The following is a 20544-nucleotide window of genomic DNA, read 5'->3' on the forward strand; positions in this document are numbered from 1 at the left end:
AATAATTAATAATACCATTTACTAACTTGATAATAGCTCAGAGAAATGTTATAAATTCATACTAGAAGTTAATGGGTGGGAAGGGTCATTAAACAAGTATGTCAGAATAATTTATGAAACAGGTTAAAAATTCCTCTAGAGGTGGTGAGCCTCCGCTGCTACTACTGATCTGCTTATTAATACAAACAACAGCAAAACACTCTACGCTTTACAACCTGTACACACAGCTGTGAAAGGACATGCTCAGACCATTGTTATCCAGTCTTCCCTGCACCTTTTATGTCTTGTCTTAAACTAAGATTAAAATCCCTTTGGAGCAGGGACTGTATTTGATTATATGTAAATACATTTGTTAGATAGCGCCTAGTGCAATGGGTTGCTGACTTGGTTGGGATTTCTCAATTATAAATTTTTTATTATAAGGTGGCAGCACCATTGTGCTAGGTGCTGTAAACCCCCTCCCCCCCAAAAGCTGGTCTCTGTTCTGAAGTATAGTCTAAGTCATGTAGTGTAATAGAAATAATGAACAACGATGGTAACAATGGCTTGTGAGGCTCAGTATGAGCAAATTTTCAGTGGAACTGCTCACTTTGCACTTGTTCTGTGACTTGGATAACTTTCTTACCTTTAAATGGTAATTTTTCCAGCAGACAACGTAATGTCACACTTGGACAGGCATAAGCGACCTGGTAGAACTGCAGAATGATCTTAACCCTCCATTCACATCCCAACTGCAAATGCTACAGCACTAAAGCTACAGCCAGAAGCCGAGATTATAGCTAAAGAATAGTTTCAGCAGATAGTTTGTCCATGAAGTCCATTTACAAAAAAAGACACAGATTTAAAAAAAAGTCTATTTCCAAGTGGACAAGGAAAGTCTCTAATTTGCTAGGAACTGAATAGCAGCCCCAGAAGGAGAACAGATTACTTTTCAAGCACAGATGCCAGAATGACTTGGCTGAAGAGCTATTGGCAAAGTCATAATAAGTGTCTACTTTACAGTGTCTTATAAAAGTAGATTTGGAACACCAAACTGCTGCTACACAGATCTGCTCCAACAAAGTATTAACCAGGCTAATGAGATGGAAAGCTGAGTGAGTGAGTTCTGACCCCCTAGTGGGCAAAATTTATCCTGGACGGTGCAAGGGACAGGTTGAAAAATAGAAAAAAAATGTCCAGACATTTCCCCCAAGACTTAAGCCAGAGAACTCTGCAGGTTACAGTCCTCCTAGTAATGGACCTGTCTGATAAATGACTACAGTACTGGGAGGCTCTTTTCATTTGTATATGATGATCAATGATGTCTATTGTGTAAAACCAGAATGTCCAGAGGCACATTTTCAGTAGGAGCATAAGAAGGGTGTATTGTTAGATTTTACTAGCAGAACAGACAATGGAGTTAAAACAGGTTTCTTCTTGATGTAGCTAGGTTCTTCAGTTCAGATCAAGCATAGAAGATAGTGTCTAAAGTAAGCTCAAGCTGGTAAGAAAGCATTGGCTACTAAGACCAAGCAGTGTGGGAGAATAAGAAAGTTTCTGAGCTTCATTGAGGTCTACCTGGGCACATCCCCCTGAACAACAGAACTATGCTCCATGTTTACTGGAGCTATGGTTACAGATTTTATCTACCTCAGGGACTGCTGCCAAAAGCAGTTGGTGGTTTAATATAATAGAGCAGGGGTAGGCAACCTATGGCACATGTGCCGAAGGCGGCACGCGAGCTGATTTTCAGTGGCACTCCCACTGACCGGGTCCTGGCCACCGGTCCAGGGGGCTCTGCATTTTAATTTAATTTTAAATGAAGCTTCTTAAACATTTAAAAAATCTTATTTACCTTACATACAACAATAGTTTAGTTATATATTATAGACTTACAGAATGAGACCTTCTAAAAACGTTAAAATGTATTACTGGCATGCAAAACCTTAAATCAGAGTGAATAAATGAAGACTCGGCACACCACTTCTGAAAGGTTGCCGACCTCTGTAATAGAGACACATCCAGGCCAAGTCGCATTGCCAAATTACAAGAGGAGTTCTCACTTGACCTTCCTCAGCTTTGAACCTTGCTTGAACTGTAAAGGCCTCGTGAGACCAAGATGCTGAGTGGAGCCATCAAGCTTACCTGGAATTGTATACATTTTCAATTCCACTGATTGTTCAAGCCTGAAACTGACCTTGTTAACTAAGAAAGGACTTAGTGTCCAGTGAAGCTACCTTAGGAACTTTAATCATCTTAAATTAAAATCCACTGGGAAAAAATAAGCAGAAACCAAATCATGAAACTTTGGTTATGTATTTCTAATGATCCCTTTGCAACTTTCATAATGAGCTCAAACATTTCAGTCCACCCTTCATACAGGCAAGGGAAGATGAGGGCCAAGAACTATACAAAATAGAAAAGAAACATCCCCTCTCCAATATGTCCTTGTCCTCTGATTCTGTGTCTCTTAAAATGGCATGCCCACAGCTAGAGCTTGCACACCTTTTTACTGACCTCTTGGTGCCTGCCAGCTGTCCGATTACTAAGTAGCATATGATGCCCTTGGCTGCTCAGTGCAGTGGGAAATCAGTATGAGCAGAAAGGGTGGAGGAGTGGGCACATAGAGAGGAAAGAAGGATTTGAAAATACTTCCCCATTGTGTAGATACCAGGGGCTTCAGCGCAGAAATGCAGCTTCATGATATTGGTAGGAACATGGCCCGGGACAGAGAGGAGTCAAGGAAATAGCAGCTCTACACAGCATGCTCTGCTTTCAGGGCAGCACAATTGATGTTGCAGCTTACATTGAATGTTACTGCAGCTCTGAGAGAAGCAGTAACTCTCTTCAGGGCTTTCCCACATTACAGAGGTCTGGGAATATGGGAGGTAGAAAACGGAAGTCAGACAATGGAGCCATGTTGCTAGTATAATTCAGAAAGGTTTAGGGGTGTTGTGCACGGATGGTCTAGCTCCCAAAGATCTTCACTTTCCATGAGAATTCCCCATGCAACCCAGTCTCTGGCTCTTTCATCCGGCTGCTGGTCTCACCTCCCACAGGGGAACAAGGCATCCCAACAGTTACAAATCTCTTCTGATAAGTCCACTTCTTCCTCAGCACTTATCAGGTGAAGGAAAGGGGAGAGGCCTACTATCAGGAGAGTAAGATGTCAGGCAATGCTAACAGTTATTGTCCAGTTACTACCCAAGGATAAGAGACACTACCTCAGTCTCTGATCGATATGAAGCCAATCTGTGTGCCAAAGTTAGTGCCATCACGAACGTGAGAGTAAAATGTATCAGGGTGGCATGCCGTGCAGAAAGTGAGACTTTGGTTTTGGTCAGTGATAGAATCATCCTGTATGTTCTGAGGCAGAATCCCTCCAGTCTCTAGAAGAATTCTTAAAGGAAGAAAAAGAAAAGATGGAATAATTTATCAAATGGCACGTTCCTTAAGCCAGCGTGTTACTGCTATTGCAATACTGTAAGACAAACTGTGTTAATACCATTTTTTCTTTACATTAAAATAAGTGATTTTGCTCAGTCTTTAGGACACATACTTAAGCTTGAACATGTATACAGAACAAAGAAGCTACTCTTGAGGCATAAAATAGCTGAAATATAGCAACATTTGAAACCAGAAGAGTTGGTTCTGTCCTGACTTGCTATTAGAGGAAACTCGATACTTTGGCAACACATGCAAAGCGTAACAAAACTTTGCTCCTAATGTTGTTATCCAGGAAAGCGAAGTTCAGTATATGATATTCTTGGAGGCAGTGGGGATTTTTTTGTGTTCATCCCACCCAGTTTTTCAAGTGGAATTGAGTGGTACACAAGATGAGCAAATATCATCCCTAGGTTCATTCATTAAGGGCTTGATTCTGCAATGCTATGCTCCCATGAAATTCTGAGGGCCCTCAACTCCTACCCAGCAGGATCACACTCCATATCAGTGACTAACTGGGACTAGAACCTAAATTTCTTCTGATTCAGTCTTTTGTCCTCATCCCTAGGCTACTTAGCAGAACAAACTACAGCACAGAAAAACACACATCAGACTTACCGTGTTGCCCTTCTAATATCAATATAGGGAGTTGGAGATTCAAACTGTCTGACACATTTTGGATCAAGATTATAAAATTCCTTTGCTGATTCCCGAGGAAGTGTAAAACAACACGGTCCAACAGATGGGCCCAGCACCACAAGTATATCCTTAACATCACAGCCATATTCTGTTATCATAGCATTTACTGTAGCCATAGCAACTCCTAACAAAGTGCCTTGCCATCCTAAGAAAAAACATAAGGGGAAAAAATCCTGTAAGATTATTTTTTAATTGAATGGTTACAGAAAATTATTATTAATTATTATTATTATTAAGGATCTACAAGCCAAATACCTGGAGGAATAATTAGCTTTTAGCAAACATTAACAGTCCTCAGAGCATTTTTATGAAGTAGCCGTATTACCATTTTAGAGATGGGGAAACTGAAGAAAAATGGAACCTTTAATTGCCCAAGGGCAGAAGATGTCAATATTACAAGTGGGCTTAGAACTCAGGAATGCCTTGCTCCCAGCCCTGATTTTAAGCCATTCAATTACACCTCACTGTTCACTCTGTGCTGCAATATCTCATGGATTAACTGTAAAAGTTTCTTTACAATCTCACATGACAGCATTGTGGAAAAAATATTATTTAAAGAGAAGGGAAAAAACATTTTATATGAAAAAAAATCTCCTTATCTGTGCTACTTGGTTGAAGCAAGTGTAAAAAGTGCTGCATACCAGGATTGCTTGGACTATAAGGAAGAAAAGCCTAGCTCTGACTCCCTGTGACTTACATAGAGCTCAAGACAGGCTTTACACAGAACTAAGTGTGTCTTAAAGTAGAGGCAAAGGTATTTTGTTTCTTTTTCTCCCCTCTTCTGTGACCCCTGGCTACAGTCTGGGCCACAGAATGGTATTTAGGGGTATACAGAGCAAGGTTTAAAGCTATTTTTAAATGTTTATCAAAATAATTTGACCTGCTAGTGACTTCAGGCATTGATTTGGGGAGCGCCAGGAGGATGGAGATGGGGGAGAGAATATGGTAGAATACAAGGCATGTGGATTGGGGAGAGGGGATTGGGTGACATGCTACCTGGTCTTGGAATGGGAGGGTGAAGCAGATGGAGGGGGTGCATGGAGAAGGCACAGGAGACTGGCAGAGAATGGACAGGGTGCAGAAGCTTGGGGGTCAGGGAAGGAGGGAGCAGGTAACTGAAGGGGGAACATAGAAAGGGACAGTGCATGCACAAACTCTTATCCACACTTTTAACACTTAACATTTCTAGATATAAAACTTCAACCTCTTAAAATTGTCAATGTGGATAAAAGCTTCCCTTTTATCCACGCTTCGTTCCCATCACCCATACACCCGGTGTAGCTCCCTGCACACATACATCCTTCCTGTATGTATAAAGCCTGCAGAGGGAAGCTCCACTCTGATGGGCCTTCTAAGAGCTATTAAATCCATTGTCCTCCGGCACAATCTGATTGAAATGTTTGATGCTCACACCAAAAACTGAGCAATTCACAAACACACACCTTGTTAGAAACAGTTAAAGTTGCGAGTGTGTTTGACTGGAATCCAGCTAACTATTACATGCTCTTCAGAAGAATTCTACATCTCTGAAAAAGAACGATATTAGGAAACCTGGAAGGGAAGAGTTAAGGGATTCAGCCTGGAATCTTTCACTCACTGGCTCTCATTAAACCCAGTCTTACTACTTGATTATTAATCCTGTTTACTATTCAAGGGATCCATTCCCAGTACTTGCTTAGTATTATATTACTTTGATTATGTGAACTGAATACTACATCCCTTACCAGAATGAGCAGCTCCACATGCTTTTTTGACAGGATCAGCAAAAAGCACAGGTATGCAGTCAGCCCCAGGAGCTGCTATTGTCACATCTTTCTGATTCGTTACTATTCCATCATAGCTGTCAGGCTGGGGCTTTCCCATAATCCAAACATCACTGGCATGATTGACCTGTCAGTACAAAGACAGATGAAGCACAGTTATAAGGCAGTGAAAAAAAAAATTATTCATACTCTGCTGAATGCCCTTTCTCCAGCTCTCTTGTTCACACCCTCTTCAGGCCAACCCTTATGTTTAGAACTCCATCCTTCTTCTTGTTCGACAAACAACCACTGTCTTTGCCTTCAGATCCCTTCTTAAAATACACATCTGGTGTGCAATCCATCTGCCTCAGAAAGAAATGATTTTTTTAAATAAAAAGATATCTGCACCGCTTTGATTTTGGATCTTTATCTGGTCGTATCTGGTATTATGTCACTGAACTAACTGTATGATCTATTAGAACAAACTTCTTGGGAGTGGGATTGAATCTTCCTCTCTATATAGCACCAAGTGTGTTGACAGCTATGATGACAGTTTCATCATGATAAACTGCCACAATAACTGTCTTAAAAAGTTGTCTTACCACTTATAATCTCTTGCTAGGAAAGAGAAGACTAATGCATAGTTAAAAAACCGAATCGTTCACTGCTACACAAAGTAAGCTCTGATTAGTTAAGGAGTCCACAGCTATCTGATAACATACCTTCACACTGTGAAATGTCTCGGGGTCAAAACCTGCAGCATTAGCTAACCTGCGTAGGTTTTCTTTAACTACAGCCTTTGGATCCCTCCGCTTGGAACTGCTGAAGAGGTTGAAGGAGCTGAGCGTTGGTATATAAGAGATCCCACCTGTCCTTGTGGTGAACCCATGTAGGAAGATGTGACCTGGTGAAGAGAGAGAATTTGTTTGAAACAAATGAGAAACCGGAAAATTTTACCAGGTTCTGCAAAATGGGATGGGTATCAGCCAGTCAGATTGTTGGATGGCTGATCCTTATTTAATGACGACATTTAAAAACAAGGATCCCGTGCTCCCTTCTCCTTCTGGAGAGCAAATGAGAAAAACTGTGACTCTTGCCAGGGTAAAACATGGAGTGAGTACGAGCTAGGACAGGGGCATGTTCCCTGTGACCACATTATCCCTGGACTCCACAGAGCTCCAGGTCAAGGGATATGAGTCAGCAGGCTCTCTGCTAGATCTAATATTACCCTCTCCCAACTTCCAGGGTACACCCAAGCAAATTACTGGTTTCCAAGTCTCTAGCAACTCCTCCTCTGAAGATACTTCTGGGAGCACCTGCAATGGAGGGGTCCATGGCACACAGCTCCAAGAGGTGAAATACTGTCCAGGAACCACAGAAGCCTGGGTGGGGAGCTGAGTAGCAGGGGAGTGGCAAGGATTTTGGGGCAAATGGCACTTCCCTCCACTGGAGATCTCTAAGGAACTGCAGGTTTAGGGAGAACCAATCTTCTGCTAGATGGATATGTGCAGGGAGACCCACTCCTTGTGCTGTAATAAAAATCCATTCTATGATTGCTTCACCCAAGCCAGGACTTAGATGTACATGTGTGGTGACAATGTGCAGCAGAGGCTGTGGCAGGGGAATGGCCACGGGAGGCCTGGGTGGGCCACGGTTCACAAACTTAGCATCCAGGTCCACCCAAATCTGAGCAGCGGTATAGTGCTGCCACAGCAGCCCAGAGCATCACTCAGGCACCTGAAATCCAGGATGGAGCTATGTGCCCAACCTTCCAAAAGCTACGCTCTGGCAGCTCTGCCTTGACATTTTCTAAGCCACCCCATGCATGTGCCCAGGTTGGCAGGTGAAGTCCTATGTCTGGGGACACAATGGCTAGGAAGAGGGTGTAGTGTTCAGGAAGAAGCTGATCTAGCACAGTCTGTCACTGCCCATTTACCAGAAAGTTGGGGCCCACCCAAATTTCCACTGCTATCTGTGACACTGGACTGTGGGTATGTCTACACTACAGACACCACAGCAACACATCTGTGGTGCTGCAGATGTGCTGTGGTGACACGAGGAGTTTTTCCATCATTGTAGTTAATCCACCCACTCAAGAGGTGCTAGTTATGTCAACAGAAGAATTCTTCCATCAATCTAGCAGTGCCAATATCAGGGCTTAGGTCGGCTTACTTACGTCCTTCACAGGAGTTAATTTTTTGCACCCATGAATGATATAGCTAAGTCAGTCTAAGTTTTAGGTGAAGACCAGGCTTGTATCTGTAACCTAGGTAGCTAAGGAGAATTACAAAGTGTGTGTGTGTGAGTACACGTGACTGACAGAGTGAGAGACCCTGAATAAAGAATTCCCTGTGCATTCTCTGCAACCAAATCCTCTACCTCCTCTGCCACAAGGGATGCTGTGCTATAATCTCCTGCCCCCCAAAGGAAGAATTCTAGGAAAACTCAAGTTGAAAAATCCTTCTTCTTGAGCTGGGAATAATGTACATAAAGAAAAATGAGGTAACAAGTCTTTGAACTACTACTGTAAGGTATAACTGATTTTCTGACTGGCTAAGGCATGTAGTGGGTGTGTTTTTGAAGATAGTTTCAGCAGTCCATATTTGTTATCTTAACATCCGAACAGATACAGGATATAGCCAGATAGAGATCTTCCAACAATTCAGTTCTTTGACTTGGGGAGTGTCATTTCAAGTAGCCAGAACATGAAGTAGGTTGTTCTTATCTAAACCGTGAGATGCCCCCCCTCCAACAGTGCAGGAAAAAGCAATATCCAAAGATTTAATTAAATATAAGGTGAGAGTGCCGGCAGAGCAAGATACAGGCAGGGTCGGCTCCAGGATTTTTGCCACCCCAAGCAGCAAAAAGAAAAAAAAAAAGCCACGATTGCAATCTGTGGCACTACCACCGCCGGTTCTTTGGCACCAATTCAGTGGCTGGTCCTTCGCTCCCAGAAGGAGTGAGGGACCCGCCGCTGAAGAGCCGGAGGTGCCGCCCCTCTCCGTTGGCCACCCCAAGCACCTGCTTGCTGGACTGGTGGGTGCCTGGAGCCGGCTCTGGATACAGGGAACCCCTTGCTCACCGCTTCCTACCCAGAACTTCAACACAAGACACAGCCCTCATTTGGCTGCTTAGAGCCCACAAGCGCTGGGATGGAAAGCAGTTAGATTAAGGGAAGCATTGTGCTCTATGGCTCCACTCAGACAGGTGTTTGCTTTTAGTTTCTTCCCCATAAGAATCATTGCTACTGTCCCCATCAGCTGAGATGGTGTCTCAGTTTTCTGCGTCAGCACTAACATTGAACACATAGAATCTTACCCTATGTTGTGCCATTCTTTAAACCACATTTGCTACTTCCCAATTTTGGACTGCTCCAGTGTGATTTAGGCATCCTGTGGGACTAAGTTATTCAGCAGTGACACTCAGAATCCCTAGAGTGCTACAGGCCTACCCCTTTAGGCCTCTTCTCTACCCTCTGTGCCTGGACTTATACGAGTGGGCTGCATAGGACAACCTATGGCTATCTTATCTGATGTCTGCACTGCGGACTTCTCCCCTGGCTGGCTATCACAGCAGCAGAGAAAGATTTTGGGGATGAAAAATTCACTCCTAGGACTTCATGTTGCTAACCCCTGAAATAGAAGAATCCATAAACTGAAACCTGAATGAAATAGGTTTAAAAATCCATAAAATCTGTTTTCCAGTTTACCTGGGACCAAGGAAGATTTTAGAATGGTCAGCTTCCCTTTCAGGTCTGGCAGACTTTCCAAGTATGTCTGAATCTCACTCCTGATGAGTTCCATCTCATGGGCAGGAAGTGTTTGTATGTCATTCTGAGGTTCAGCTATTTGTTGGAGGTTGTTTCCTTCACAATCCACCCCAAAATCCTCAAAATGAAACTGGTAAACAGCAGTGAATAGGTGGTCTACAAACACTTCCATTAAGGCTTTCCTTTGTACTGGTAAAATTATTTTAATGATGCTTAAATCCTTTTCATCTAGTTTTTGTTTAATGGTGTACAACGCAGCAGCTGTACTTGTCTTGCACACAACCTCAGTTCCTTTCTTCAGAATCTGAAAACTGCTGATTACTTTAAGTAATGAATCTTGTTCACTGCTCCTTTCACTTCTCGGAGTTTGGCAGCACATTATGTAAACAAATGGAGCACTGGCAGAGAAGCGTTTTTCAATCCTTTCTAGCGTGCTAAATAATAACTTCTGAATGTCATTAGTTTGTGAGTTCATTTGTAGACTGAACAGATCAATCAGTATTGCTTCTGCCATCTTCCAGTTGATTTAAGGAGTCCTAAAGGTACCAGATATTGAATAAAATGCCTTCAAAGAAAAAGAGAACATTATTAGTCTAAATAAGCAAAGTTACGACTTATTATTTGTTGTTTAGTGGTTAGAGGAATTAACATATTGAAAAGTAATATAATTTCAAATATATTTTCCATTGCATCCAGTGTTCAGAGCAAAAGGAAACTAAAACAGAAGGGAATTGTTCTGCTTGTGTTTCAATCCCCCTACTGCATTCTTTTTTACTTTCTCCAGATCTGAGATGTTAAAAGTATGGCACACAATATAACCGGTTTTCATTGTCACCTTTTTCAAAGCTGGTGTGTCATAGTCCTAGTGGAACTCCTCCTACTGAACACTCACCAAGTTGCTGTATTTGGACCCCACTATGCTGGATTTGTGTACTCTAAAGCTTCCCTTGATCTGAGCAGGCTCCAACACTGCTCTTTCCTTCACAATTCTTAGGCACAGGCTCTCTGCCTATTAGCGCCTCATGGAAACGGGACCTCACAGGCCAGCTACCCTAGATCCCCAAGACCTGTCCTGAGCCCCTGTTGCTTAAGCCCACCCATTTCCAGAGCTCCAACATTGTGGACACTGTGGTTTACAGTTACCTCTCCAGGAACACGTGATAGTTGAAGCACATACTGCACAGACTTTGCAAAAGGGATTCTAAAACAATAACTCTTTATTTTAGGTCAGTGATTCTCAAACTTTTGTACTGGTGACCCCTTTCACATAGCATGCCTCTGAGTGTGACCCCCCCTTATAAATTAAAAACAAGTTTTTATATAGTTAACGCCATTATAAAAGCTGGATGCAAAGCGGGGTTTGAGGTGGAGGCTGACAGCTCGTGACCTCCTGTGTAATACCCTGGCAACCCCCTGAGTGGTCCCAACCCCCCATTTGAGAACCCCTGCTTTAGGTGGCCCAAGAGATCTAATATCCAGACAAAACAATAAAATATGTACATACCCTTCCCTGTCTCCAGAACTCTTAGGGCTTAGGTCAGAGACCTCTAGGGCAGTGTTTCTCAAACTGGGATCCCCAGATCCCTGTGGGTCTGCAAGGGTACTCAAAGGGGGCTGCGGGCACCACTGACCAACACCTCCCCCTCCTTCCATCCCTCACAGTGCCTCCTGCATACGAGGAAGAGCTGTTCAGCAGTGTGCAGGAGGTGCTGGGAGGGAGGGGGAGGAGTGGGGATAAGGCACGCTCAGGGAAGGGGGCAGAATCATGTCCAGGGCCGCTGGCCCTGCAGATCAACTCTCCTCCTCCCACCCAGTGCCTCCTGCACACCATGGAACAGCAGTTCATAGGTGTGCAGGAAGTGCTGGGAGGGAGGGGCAGCAGAGGTGACAGGGTACGCTCAGAGGAGGGGGCAGAAAGGGACGGGGAAGAGGGGAGGCAGGAGTGGAGTGGAGGCAAGAAGAGGTAGGGCGGGGTGGGGCCTTGGGGGAAGGAGTAGAGTGGGTGGCAGCACCTGGGGCTGAGCGGGGAGCTTGGGGGGGTCTGCAAAAGCTTTTAAATCAAAATGGGGGTCCTCAGGTTGCTAAAGCTGCTCCAGGATATCCAGGATCCTCACCCTTCTGTTCCTGCATAGCATTGCTTTCTGCTTCTGGTCTCTTCCCCCTCTTTCTAAAATGGCTATCGAGAGTCCCTTTTTATAACGTTGCAGTTTCCTCTGTCATGTGACCTTGTCAGATGTTCAAAGTCCACCACCAGGTGATCTGTTCCCTGAATACTAAGCTTCCTGGTGGAACCGGGTTTTCTTGGTTTGGCCACCTTCTTTTTTCCAGGTTTTTCCCATTTGAATAGAAGACTAATCTTCCATTGCTAGCCCTGTGTCATCACCTCTTGGAATTTCATCCCAAAATGGAAGTAAAACAGAGAAGCCAGACTACCCGTACAATCAAAATGAAGTGTGCAGTTTGGTAAAGATACATACAGAGTTCATAATCTCAAACAGGATTCATAAATTGTATGTAGACAGATTCCCCAAATTGTCATAGGGTATTACAGAGAAACAGTCTGTACTCATTCTATCTCTCATGGGGATTTCCAGTTTGTTCCTTCTTTATTATTGTTTCTCTCAAATGGAATTCAAAGTCATCCTGACTAAAAATGCCTGTTTTCTCTTTGTGTACAGAATACATAAAAGATTTCATTCGTGCTATCAAACACAGAGGACTTGACTGGTCTACTTGAAATAAGCTAGGATTCATGATCAAAACCTGACAGCTGGTGACAGTGTCTGTCAAGGGATTTATGACTCTCAATCTCCCTTGGAGTATTATTACATACAACTGATGACACCTACTAGGGAAATCTGCATGCTAATGAAACTGCGTGAGGTAGGTCAAGGCCACAGACCCAGCAGCTGTCACCAGAGAACTCAGAACGTAGTTTAAGTTACTAGCAGCAATAATAAGGTGGCAGTTGCAGCAGGCACCTTCCTTGCCCTGCTGCTCCCAATGGAGAGTGCCTGGCCTGTCTGCCTATCAGAAGATCCCAGCTGAATTATAGACAACATCATACCCCATAAAAGGAAACCTGTCTGGGACAAGACAGGAAACTGGAACTTCCTCTGACCTCATACATATGAGATGGGAAGGACAAGCAGGGGTCACGGACTCCCACATCTTCACTCCTTCCTAAAGAAAACACTACCCATGAAATGAAGGAAGGAGGATGCCTGTTCAAGGAGAAATATCTACCAGCACAATCATTAAGATGTGCGTGTACAGAAAGAAATCCACTAGGGCAAGTATGAAGCTGTGCACAGATGCACATAAAGAAGCTGATTCACTAGTGCATTTGGCCAGTTTTGAATCGCATATCTCCATTGAAAACAATGGTGTTGCACTGGCATTATTTTTATTGCAAATACAACATTTTGTTTACATTAGAGTGGAATTTGATGACTGCTTCTTGAGATATTCACAAAACACTGAGTACTGTTATACAGCACATTGTGTGATAAGCAAAGCAGTAGGTTAGGTTCTCTATAATGTATCATGGTTGTTAAAATTTGAAATATCTTAGCTTGAAAATCCTAATGCTCCACAGAATGTGCAAATGCCAATTCCTTCATCAGAAAAGATTTATTAGAGAGCAGTTCATTGCAGTGCATGGTGAAGGTCTGTAAATTCGTGCAGGTTTGAAGACCAAACCTGCAAATTCACTCTCTTCTTCTGCACGCCCTCTGAAACACTCAGTACCCAAAGCTAGATGATAAGCAGAACCCATGCCACAGACCCTATCCAAAGAAAAGAAAGGAAGGATAAAATGAAGGGAGGGGAGGATCAAAGAGGGAAAAGAGTGGTGGGGACAGCTAGGAAAAGAAAAAGAAGAGAGAGAGAAAAAAAAAACATTAAAGGAAAAAACACAAGTGGTAGAAAAAAGCCAGGTCAAAATAGAAAAATATCATAATGAAAACTTACCAAAAAATTAAACTGAAATCTGAAAATGAAAATAAACTGAATATATTCTCAGTTTCGGACTAGCAAAGACTGCCACTTTCCCCACACTGACCTCCTTTGGATCTTATCTATCACTCTTATTTTATTTTTTGAAATGTAAAGAGGTATGTGCAGTTTTGAAAAGAGATAAAAAAGCCAGAAAGCATTAACATCTTATGTTAGGTTACTAAGTGAAGACATGCATCAACTCCAGAAAAAATACGGAGGGTGTTTATAGTTCCACACAACACTTTTAATAAATCACTATATATCAACAAGCGGAAAGCCATGGAAATGTAGAAACCACTCCTAACTTAGGAATATATATATGTATAAAAGAGCCAGAAGTTAGCATTTACAGTTACAAAATACAAAGTACATACAGTTTCCATAAATAAATATAAGCTCAAAGACATAGGTACACATATTTACTTACAGAGGTGGACAATCCTTTCACAGCTCCCAAGAGAGATCATACAAAATACTCACATACTGTTATGGGCCTTATATATCTGCACAATTGTAAATCCTGCAGTAGATTTGTGCAAGATGGAAATTCCCTTCCAGGTGAGATGTGAGTGGGGGAAACCCCCCTTTTCTCTGCCCGAGGCCCTGCTACTATCACTGTACACAGGAAATCCCAAAGGGTACTCAAAGGCACTAACATGATTAATTCTTAGGGTAATACAAAACCAGGAAGCAGTGTTAACCCTGCCATACCAGTTCTGGGCAGCAAGCAACTCCTTGTAACGATATGTACATCTGCGAGTAATCTGTTCATGTATATGCAGCTTCATATAGCCTTAGAAATGCCTGGAGCCCAAAATAAGAAACTAAATACACGAAGTGGGGGGAAAGGCAGCATAGAAAATAAAGGCATTCTCTCTGCTATAGCGTATCTCCCTGCTCTGCTGAGAGGTTTGGCAGTAAATCAAGAAGAGAACAGCCACAGAAAGTTAACTCAAAATTACCGAAAGAGAGAAGGGGCCACAGGAACAGAGATAAGGAAGGATCTGCCTTAGATGCACGGAAACACGTGAAATATTTTTAAAAGGCGTCACTAAAAACAGGAAGTGCTTTTTCATTTTCATAGGAGCCAATAATTCCTGTAAGCCCTTCAGAAATTTTTTACTTCTCTAGTACATTAGCATGGCCACAAGAATAAACCATTTCCAGCGGTTTGCAGCCAACAATTAGATTGTGTACGGTATCCAAAGAAAAGTACAAATAAAACTATGATAAAAGTAGAAGATACCATGAAAACAGCTGGTGAGAGTGCAGCAAAAGAGGCAAACAAAATGTTCAGAAATAAAAAGACTGGAATACAAAATAATACCAAAAATATTATAGTGACATGATATTAATTGATATTACTTCATCACTTGAAATATTGTGTTTAGTCTGAAGAGGAGAAAAGTAACAGGGGACAAAGTATTATTGTATAAAATAATGAATGGTGTTGGGAAGGAAAATCAGGTCCTCCTACATATCCTCCTTCATAACCAGAGAACAAGGAGAAGCCAATGAAACTGATGTTCTCAGCAATTTACAATGAATGCCATCAAATTTTAAAACTGATTTTAAAAAAATCACATTTTAACACAATGAATTAGTTAAGCTAAGGAACTTGTTACCACACGGCAACATGGAAACAAATAGCTTAGCATAATTTTTTTAAAAAACCCACATTTATACAGATAATGATACCATCAGTTAAATTAAGTAGGATAAAAATTGTAGGGATATAAACCTTCACATCTGAGGGTTGCAATGACAAAAGCATGACCTTCTCCATTTTTTGCATTGCAAAAAAATCATCTTTCTTATTACTGGAAATGTGAAAGCCTAATTAATAAGAAATTTAAAATTAGAAATGGATACACCTTCATGTTAAAAAACGGAAACAAAAACATTCCCCTAACCCACATTTTACACAAGTTTCTAGAAAATCAGGGTGACAGTCTGTCCCTCTATGTATGTCTTCACTGAAGAGTTAACTTGTGCTCTTACTCAGATGTTGCCTCTAATCCCACTCTCATCCACACACAAAACCCCCTCACACAAGTTTAGTGGTGCTTTAAAGCTCAGATAGCTGGCACAGCTGGGGGTTTAGGCCAGGGCCCAGGTGCTGCTTTCACTCAGACAGGTAACTTGCCCTCTTTAAAGTGAGGATTCAGGCTAGGAGATGTAGCACAAAACTTACAGCCCATGGGGTGGGGTAGCAGGTGGAGGTGAGCTAAGGTGGTTTTAATACACCTTTATGCCCAGCTGAGCCTGGGGTGTTTTGGGGGTTGGAAAAGCCCATTGGGTAACGTAGAAAGCTCTGGCCTAACTTTTCTAAGGGTATAGCTATATTTCAAGCTGAAAATGTAATGTCCAGCTTAAGGAAGCATGCCCTCACTAGCTCTGATCGATCTATAGTACTAAAATTAGACTGTATAGGATCAGGGGCTACCCACCCTGAGTACAATCTCATCCAAGATACTCATGCAAACCTGGGGTGGCTAGCCCCTTCTGCTGCTGCAGCTATCCTTCTGTTTTTAGTGGGCAAGCTCTGATTGAGCTTCCGCTGACCTGTCTCCTTAAGATGGAATTTACACGTCCAGCTCAAAGTGCAGACATACCTTAAATTACAGGAGTCTCCTAAGGCACAGGTCACTGCGCAGTGCTGGTGACAAGAGGGAGACAATTGTACCAGGATCCTGAGCTCAGGGTGACCCCCAACACATCTGTGTAAATAGAATGAATAGGGAGAGGGTGGGGCCCCAGTGAACAAGATGTACTGGGCCCCACATGTCTCTTGATGGGCATGACTGCACAGCCAGGAATCTCAGCCCCACCCCTAAATTAGGGCTTGCAGAGGTGTCCTGTAGCTGTTCATATCTTTCTGCCTTGATAAATTGCTTACTCCCTTTATTTTGTCCTCTCTTCCCCACCCCTGCACTCCCTTTTGTTTTAATTCTTACACAACCCTTTTCGTCATTTGCTGACACTTCTTTTATTTGGTTTTCCCTTCCACTTTCCTTCCTTGTTTGCCAGCACATCCAGACACGCCACCTCTCGCGAATTTATCACAAGAGACGCGCTAAGTAAAATTAAGCCCCACATGATCTCGCAATAGAACTCTCAGATGTCAGGATTTTTTCCCCAAATTCTGATATTTGAGAGTTCAGTCATGAGTGAGGCTTAATTTACTTAAAAATTGCTGTAAGCCCTGGGCAGCGGGGGCTCTGGGAGAGGGGACTTTACCGCAGTCCCCCAGGCCTAGGGAGAAGGAAGAACCCTAAGAGGAGCAGAGATGAGGCTGGAAGGGTTGAATAACAGCCTGGGGCAGGGATCAGCAACCTTTGGCAACCTTTGGCATGTGGCACATGGTAAGCACTCTGGCGGACTGGGCTGGTTTGTTTACTTGCCACATTCGCAGGCTTGGCCGATCGTGGCTACCACTGTCCGCGGTTCACCGTCCCACGCCAATGAGGGCTGCAGGCAGCAGCATGGACCGAGGGATATGCTGGCCGCCATTTCCCGCAGCCCCCATTGGTCTGGGATGGTGAACTGCAGCCAGTGGGAGTGGCAATCGGCCAAACCTGCGGATGCAGCAGGTAAACAAACCGGCCCAGCCCATCAGGGCCGGTGCAACCATTAGGCAAACTAGGTGGCCGCTTAGGGCGCCTAGTGGTTGAGGGCGCCTAAAAGCCTGCTCAGGAAAGGAGGTGGAGTGGAGGTGAGCTGGGGTGGAGTGGGGATGTGGGGAGGGCCATCCACAGTAACGGGGGTGGAGAGGGGTGCAGAGGCAAATCGCTCCCTGTCTCAGATCATCTCCACTCTGCCTCCTCTGCTGAGCACACAGCCCCCGCTCTAAGTTTCCTCCAATCAGCGCTGCAAGCCTGGGAGGAGAGGAGAATTAGAGCAGTGCCAGCGTGCTCAGAGGAGGAGAGCTGGGGAGGGCTCCCCAGGCAGGGTTAGCTGTCATAGCGAGCTGGGTTAGCTTCCACAGGGGGGCTCCCCGGGTGGTGTTAGCTGCCACGGAGGGGGGTGGTGTTAGCTGCCGTGGAGGGGGCGTGGGGTTAGCTTCCGCGGGGGGTGTGCACCCCAGGCCGGGTTAGCTGCTGTGGAGGGAGTTCTCAAGGGGGGAGTAGCTGCTGCAAGTGGGGGCTCCCGGGTGGGGGGAGGGTTAGCTGCCACGGCGGATGGGGTTAGCTGCCGCAGGGGGGCTCCTCAGGTGAGAGGGGCGGGTGGGCGTAGTTAGCTGCCCCGGGGGGGGGTAGGCAGGGTTATCGTGGGGTGGTGCAAGGTGGATGTTTTGCCTAGGGCGTGAAACTTCCTTGCACTGGCCCTGCAGCCCACAGGATGCTTACCCTGGCAAGCCACATGCCAAAGGTTGCCGATCCCTGGCCTGGGAGTTTCCTGAGAGAGCTGAAGTGAGGAGGGTGGGGACTGATGGGTGGAGGGGCTGTATTGATGGTGAGTTCTGAGCAGATGTGGTGAGTTCTCGGAGGGTAAACTGAGGGCAGTGGGGGTCAATAGTGTAGGGGGATTGAACTGCTGGGGTGGTGATGATCGGGGCTGGGGGACTGAATTAATTGCTGAGCAGAAGATGGGCAGATGTGGAGGTGAGAGCACCTGCAGCAGGGGCCAGAATGACCTTATCCGGTACATGAGGAAGAGTGGGCAACACTAATTGTCACATGCACACACCCTGGAGACGGGCCAGGTGGTTTTTTGTTTGTTTGTTTTCAAAAATCAAGAAATGGCCTAAAAACATATTATTTTTTTTTAAATGTTATGATTTTTTGGGCCAATCCCAAGATTTTGGAGGGTCCGACTCACCATTTTTGATCTCCTGAAGTTGGCAATACTGCATTTCCCCTTTACCTCCTTGTCTCCCTGCCGGCTCTCTCCTGCTTAGACGCTCCCTTCAGCTTTGTTGATTCTTCTCTCTTATTTTGCCCCTCTTTAGAGACGCTCCCTAGCCCTGGCAGGGGCCGGCCACCACAGGTTTCTTGCCCTGAAGGAGCAGGCAGCAGCAGGCCCTGCTCTAGGGCTGTGTGACACTGAGGCGGGGACTGCAGCAGTTTTCTTTGCTTTCCCCCTCACCCCAAGGTGCACAGGGGTTGGTTGTAGCACTGCAGGTGACCCTGCCACACACACACATTCCCTTTTCTTTGTTTGCAGGTTTATTTTTAATGCCACAACCTCTAGCCCCCTCCCCACTGCCTGGTGGAATGGGAGGGGGCACACCCATTGGCTCTAATTCATACACCACACCCCAGTTTCCTGGCACACTCCTCCCCTCAGAGGGGCTCTCACTAAACTTTTCTCCAGGGCCATCAGAGCCAGCGCTAGGCATAAACAGACTGAGCGATTGCTTAGGGCCCCAAGCAGCTCAAGAGGGCCGCCTATTTATTATTAGTATGTGTGTGTGTGTGTGTTGGGGGGAGAGGGGGGATATTCCTGCTTAGGGCCCTCTGTGGGCAAGCCCTGCCTCTGAGGGCAATACTAACTGATGCTAGCCACTTACTGGATGACTTCTGTATTAGAATTAATCCTGAGTCAACTCCCATGGGCAGCCCCCTGGCTGTAAAAGGCCCAGAACACACATGTCACATCTCTACTGCACATAGCTGCCAGGGAGCAAAGGCCGCACAGAGGGAATGTGACTCCTGCACACTATGGAGTAGATCTGTTTAACTCAGGTTTTCATCAGGGGAATTTCTCAGGGCTGCAGAACAGCCAACCCTAAGGATTAAAAATATCTTTAAAAAAATCATGAATCAGGCCTCAAAAAATTAAATGATTGGCTTAAATATCATGAGCTTTTCTTTCAAAAATAATAAATGTGGTGGCCTATTTATTTTCCTTCTGATTCTTGAGGGTTTAAGCTTTTTGTTTTCTCTGCAAGCACCAGGGACAGAAATTTACTCTTTAAAAAATGATAACTTAGATTCTGACACAATAATATTACTTCAGAAGCTTGGGCTTCAAGCAAAACACAAAATATTACCGTGACTCATAATACCATCCTGTGTGGTAATATTAGGGCTGCTCCCATAATCTCAAGACTATTTATTTATGCCACAGATACGTCGTTCACAGAAATTGCAGCTGACAAAGTAATGTTGAATAGAATAGAGGGTGAATTAAGAGTGTAGACAGGCCAAGGGTTCAGTAGTCCCACTTGTATTCAGTTTTACCTAAAGAAGTGGGCACAGTTGTTTTCCTGATTTAAAATTAATTGAAGTGTATTTGATCATTATCCCTGCCCCTCCCTTAACTCAAAATGGTATCAAAAAAATCATCTGAAAGGAAAATCTCTACATTTTCCTATTGTGGACAAAAATGCTGGAAAATGGAGTACTCCTCAGTGGTTCTCCTAATTGAGCTATGGCTACATTGTCCATACACAGCAGATCTCCATGGGACCAAAACTGTATGGGGAAAAGCAGCTGCTCATGTCCAATACTCCCCACAGACCCAGTTCATGGCTAAATTATGTGCTGGTGACTGCAGTTTAGTACTGAAGATATCCTTAATATGTGCCCCTTTTGTGAATATTTTTTCCAGAGCATTTAGCCAGTTAACTTGACTCTACAGTGATTTTCTGTATTTAATTAACCTTTATTTGAAGTGATACAAACAATATCAATAGACTTCAGGTAAATGGTTGTAAATGAAGTCAATCTGACAAACACATTGTGTTCTCTATTATTGTTTCACTACTGTGTCTTTTTTTCAGTTTTTTTGTTTTACCTGAAGAAGGGATAAAGGGGTAAATAAGCAATTTAATTAGGCCTGTCGCTTAATCACAGTTATGTGATTAACTCAAAAAAATTAATCGTGATTAATCACAGTTTTAATCACACAGTTAAACAATAGAATACCAACTGAAATTTATTAAATATATTGGATGTTTTTCTACGT

At 43.9% G+C, this 20544-nt stretch overlaps 1 protein-coding gene across 6 annotated transcripts; it reads right to left on the reverse strand.

The window, feature by feature from the left end:
* Positions 1 to 1911: 1911 nt before the first annotated feature.
* LACC1 (laccase domain containing 1) lies at positions 1912 to 18754 on the reverse strand. Of its 6 annotated transcripts, none has more exons than XM_030565657.1 (6): positions 18454 to 18754; positions 9574 to 10198; positions 6587 to 6768; positions 5847 to 6012; positions 4042 to 4267; positions 1912 to 3379 (listed from the first exon to the last, which is right to left on the reverse strand). In XM_030565657.1, the coding sequence occupies exons 2-6, from the start codon at positions 10145 to 10147 to the stop codon at positions 3205 to 3207; spliced, it is 1323 nt and encodes a 440-aa protein (XP_030421517.1). In that variant the 5' UTR covers positions 10148 to 10198; positions 18454 to 18754; the 3' UTR covers positions 1912 to 3204. The 6 variants fall into 6 exon arrangements, with proteins under 6 accessions (XP_030421517.1, XP_030421509.1, XP_030421504.1 ...); XM_030565649.1 differs by lacking the exon at positions 18454 to 18754 and adding an exon at positions 16248 to 16328; XM_030565644.1 differs by lacking the exon at positions 18454 to 18754 and adding an exon at positions 14595 to 14641.
* Positions 18755 to 20544: the final 1790 nt, after the last annotated feature.

This window comes from Gopherus evgoodei, chromosome 1, assembly GCF_007399415.2.
Source record: "Gopherus evgoodei ecotype Sinaloan lineage chromosome 1, rGopEvg1_v1.p, whole genome shotgun sequence".
In the NCBI taxonomy this organism is placed as follows: Eukaryota; Metazoa; Chordata; order Testudines; family Testudinidae; genus Gopherus; species Gopherus evgoodei.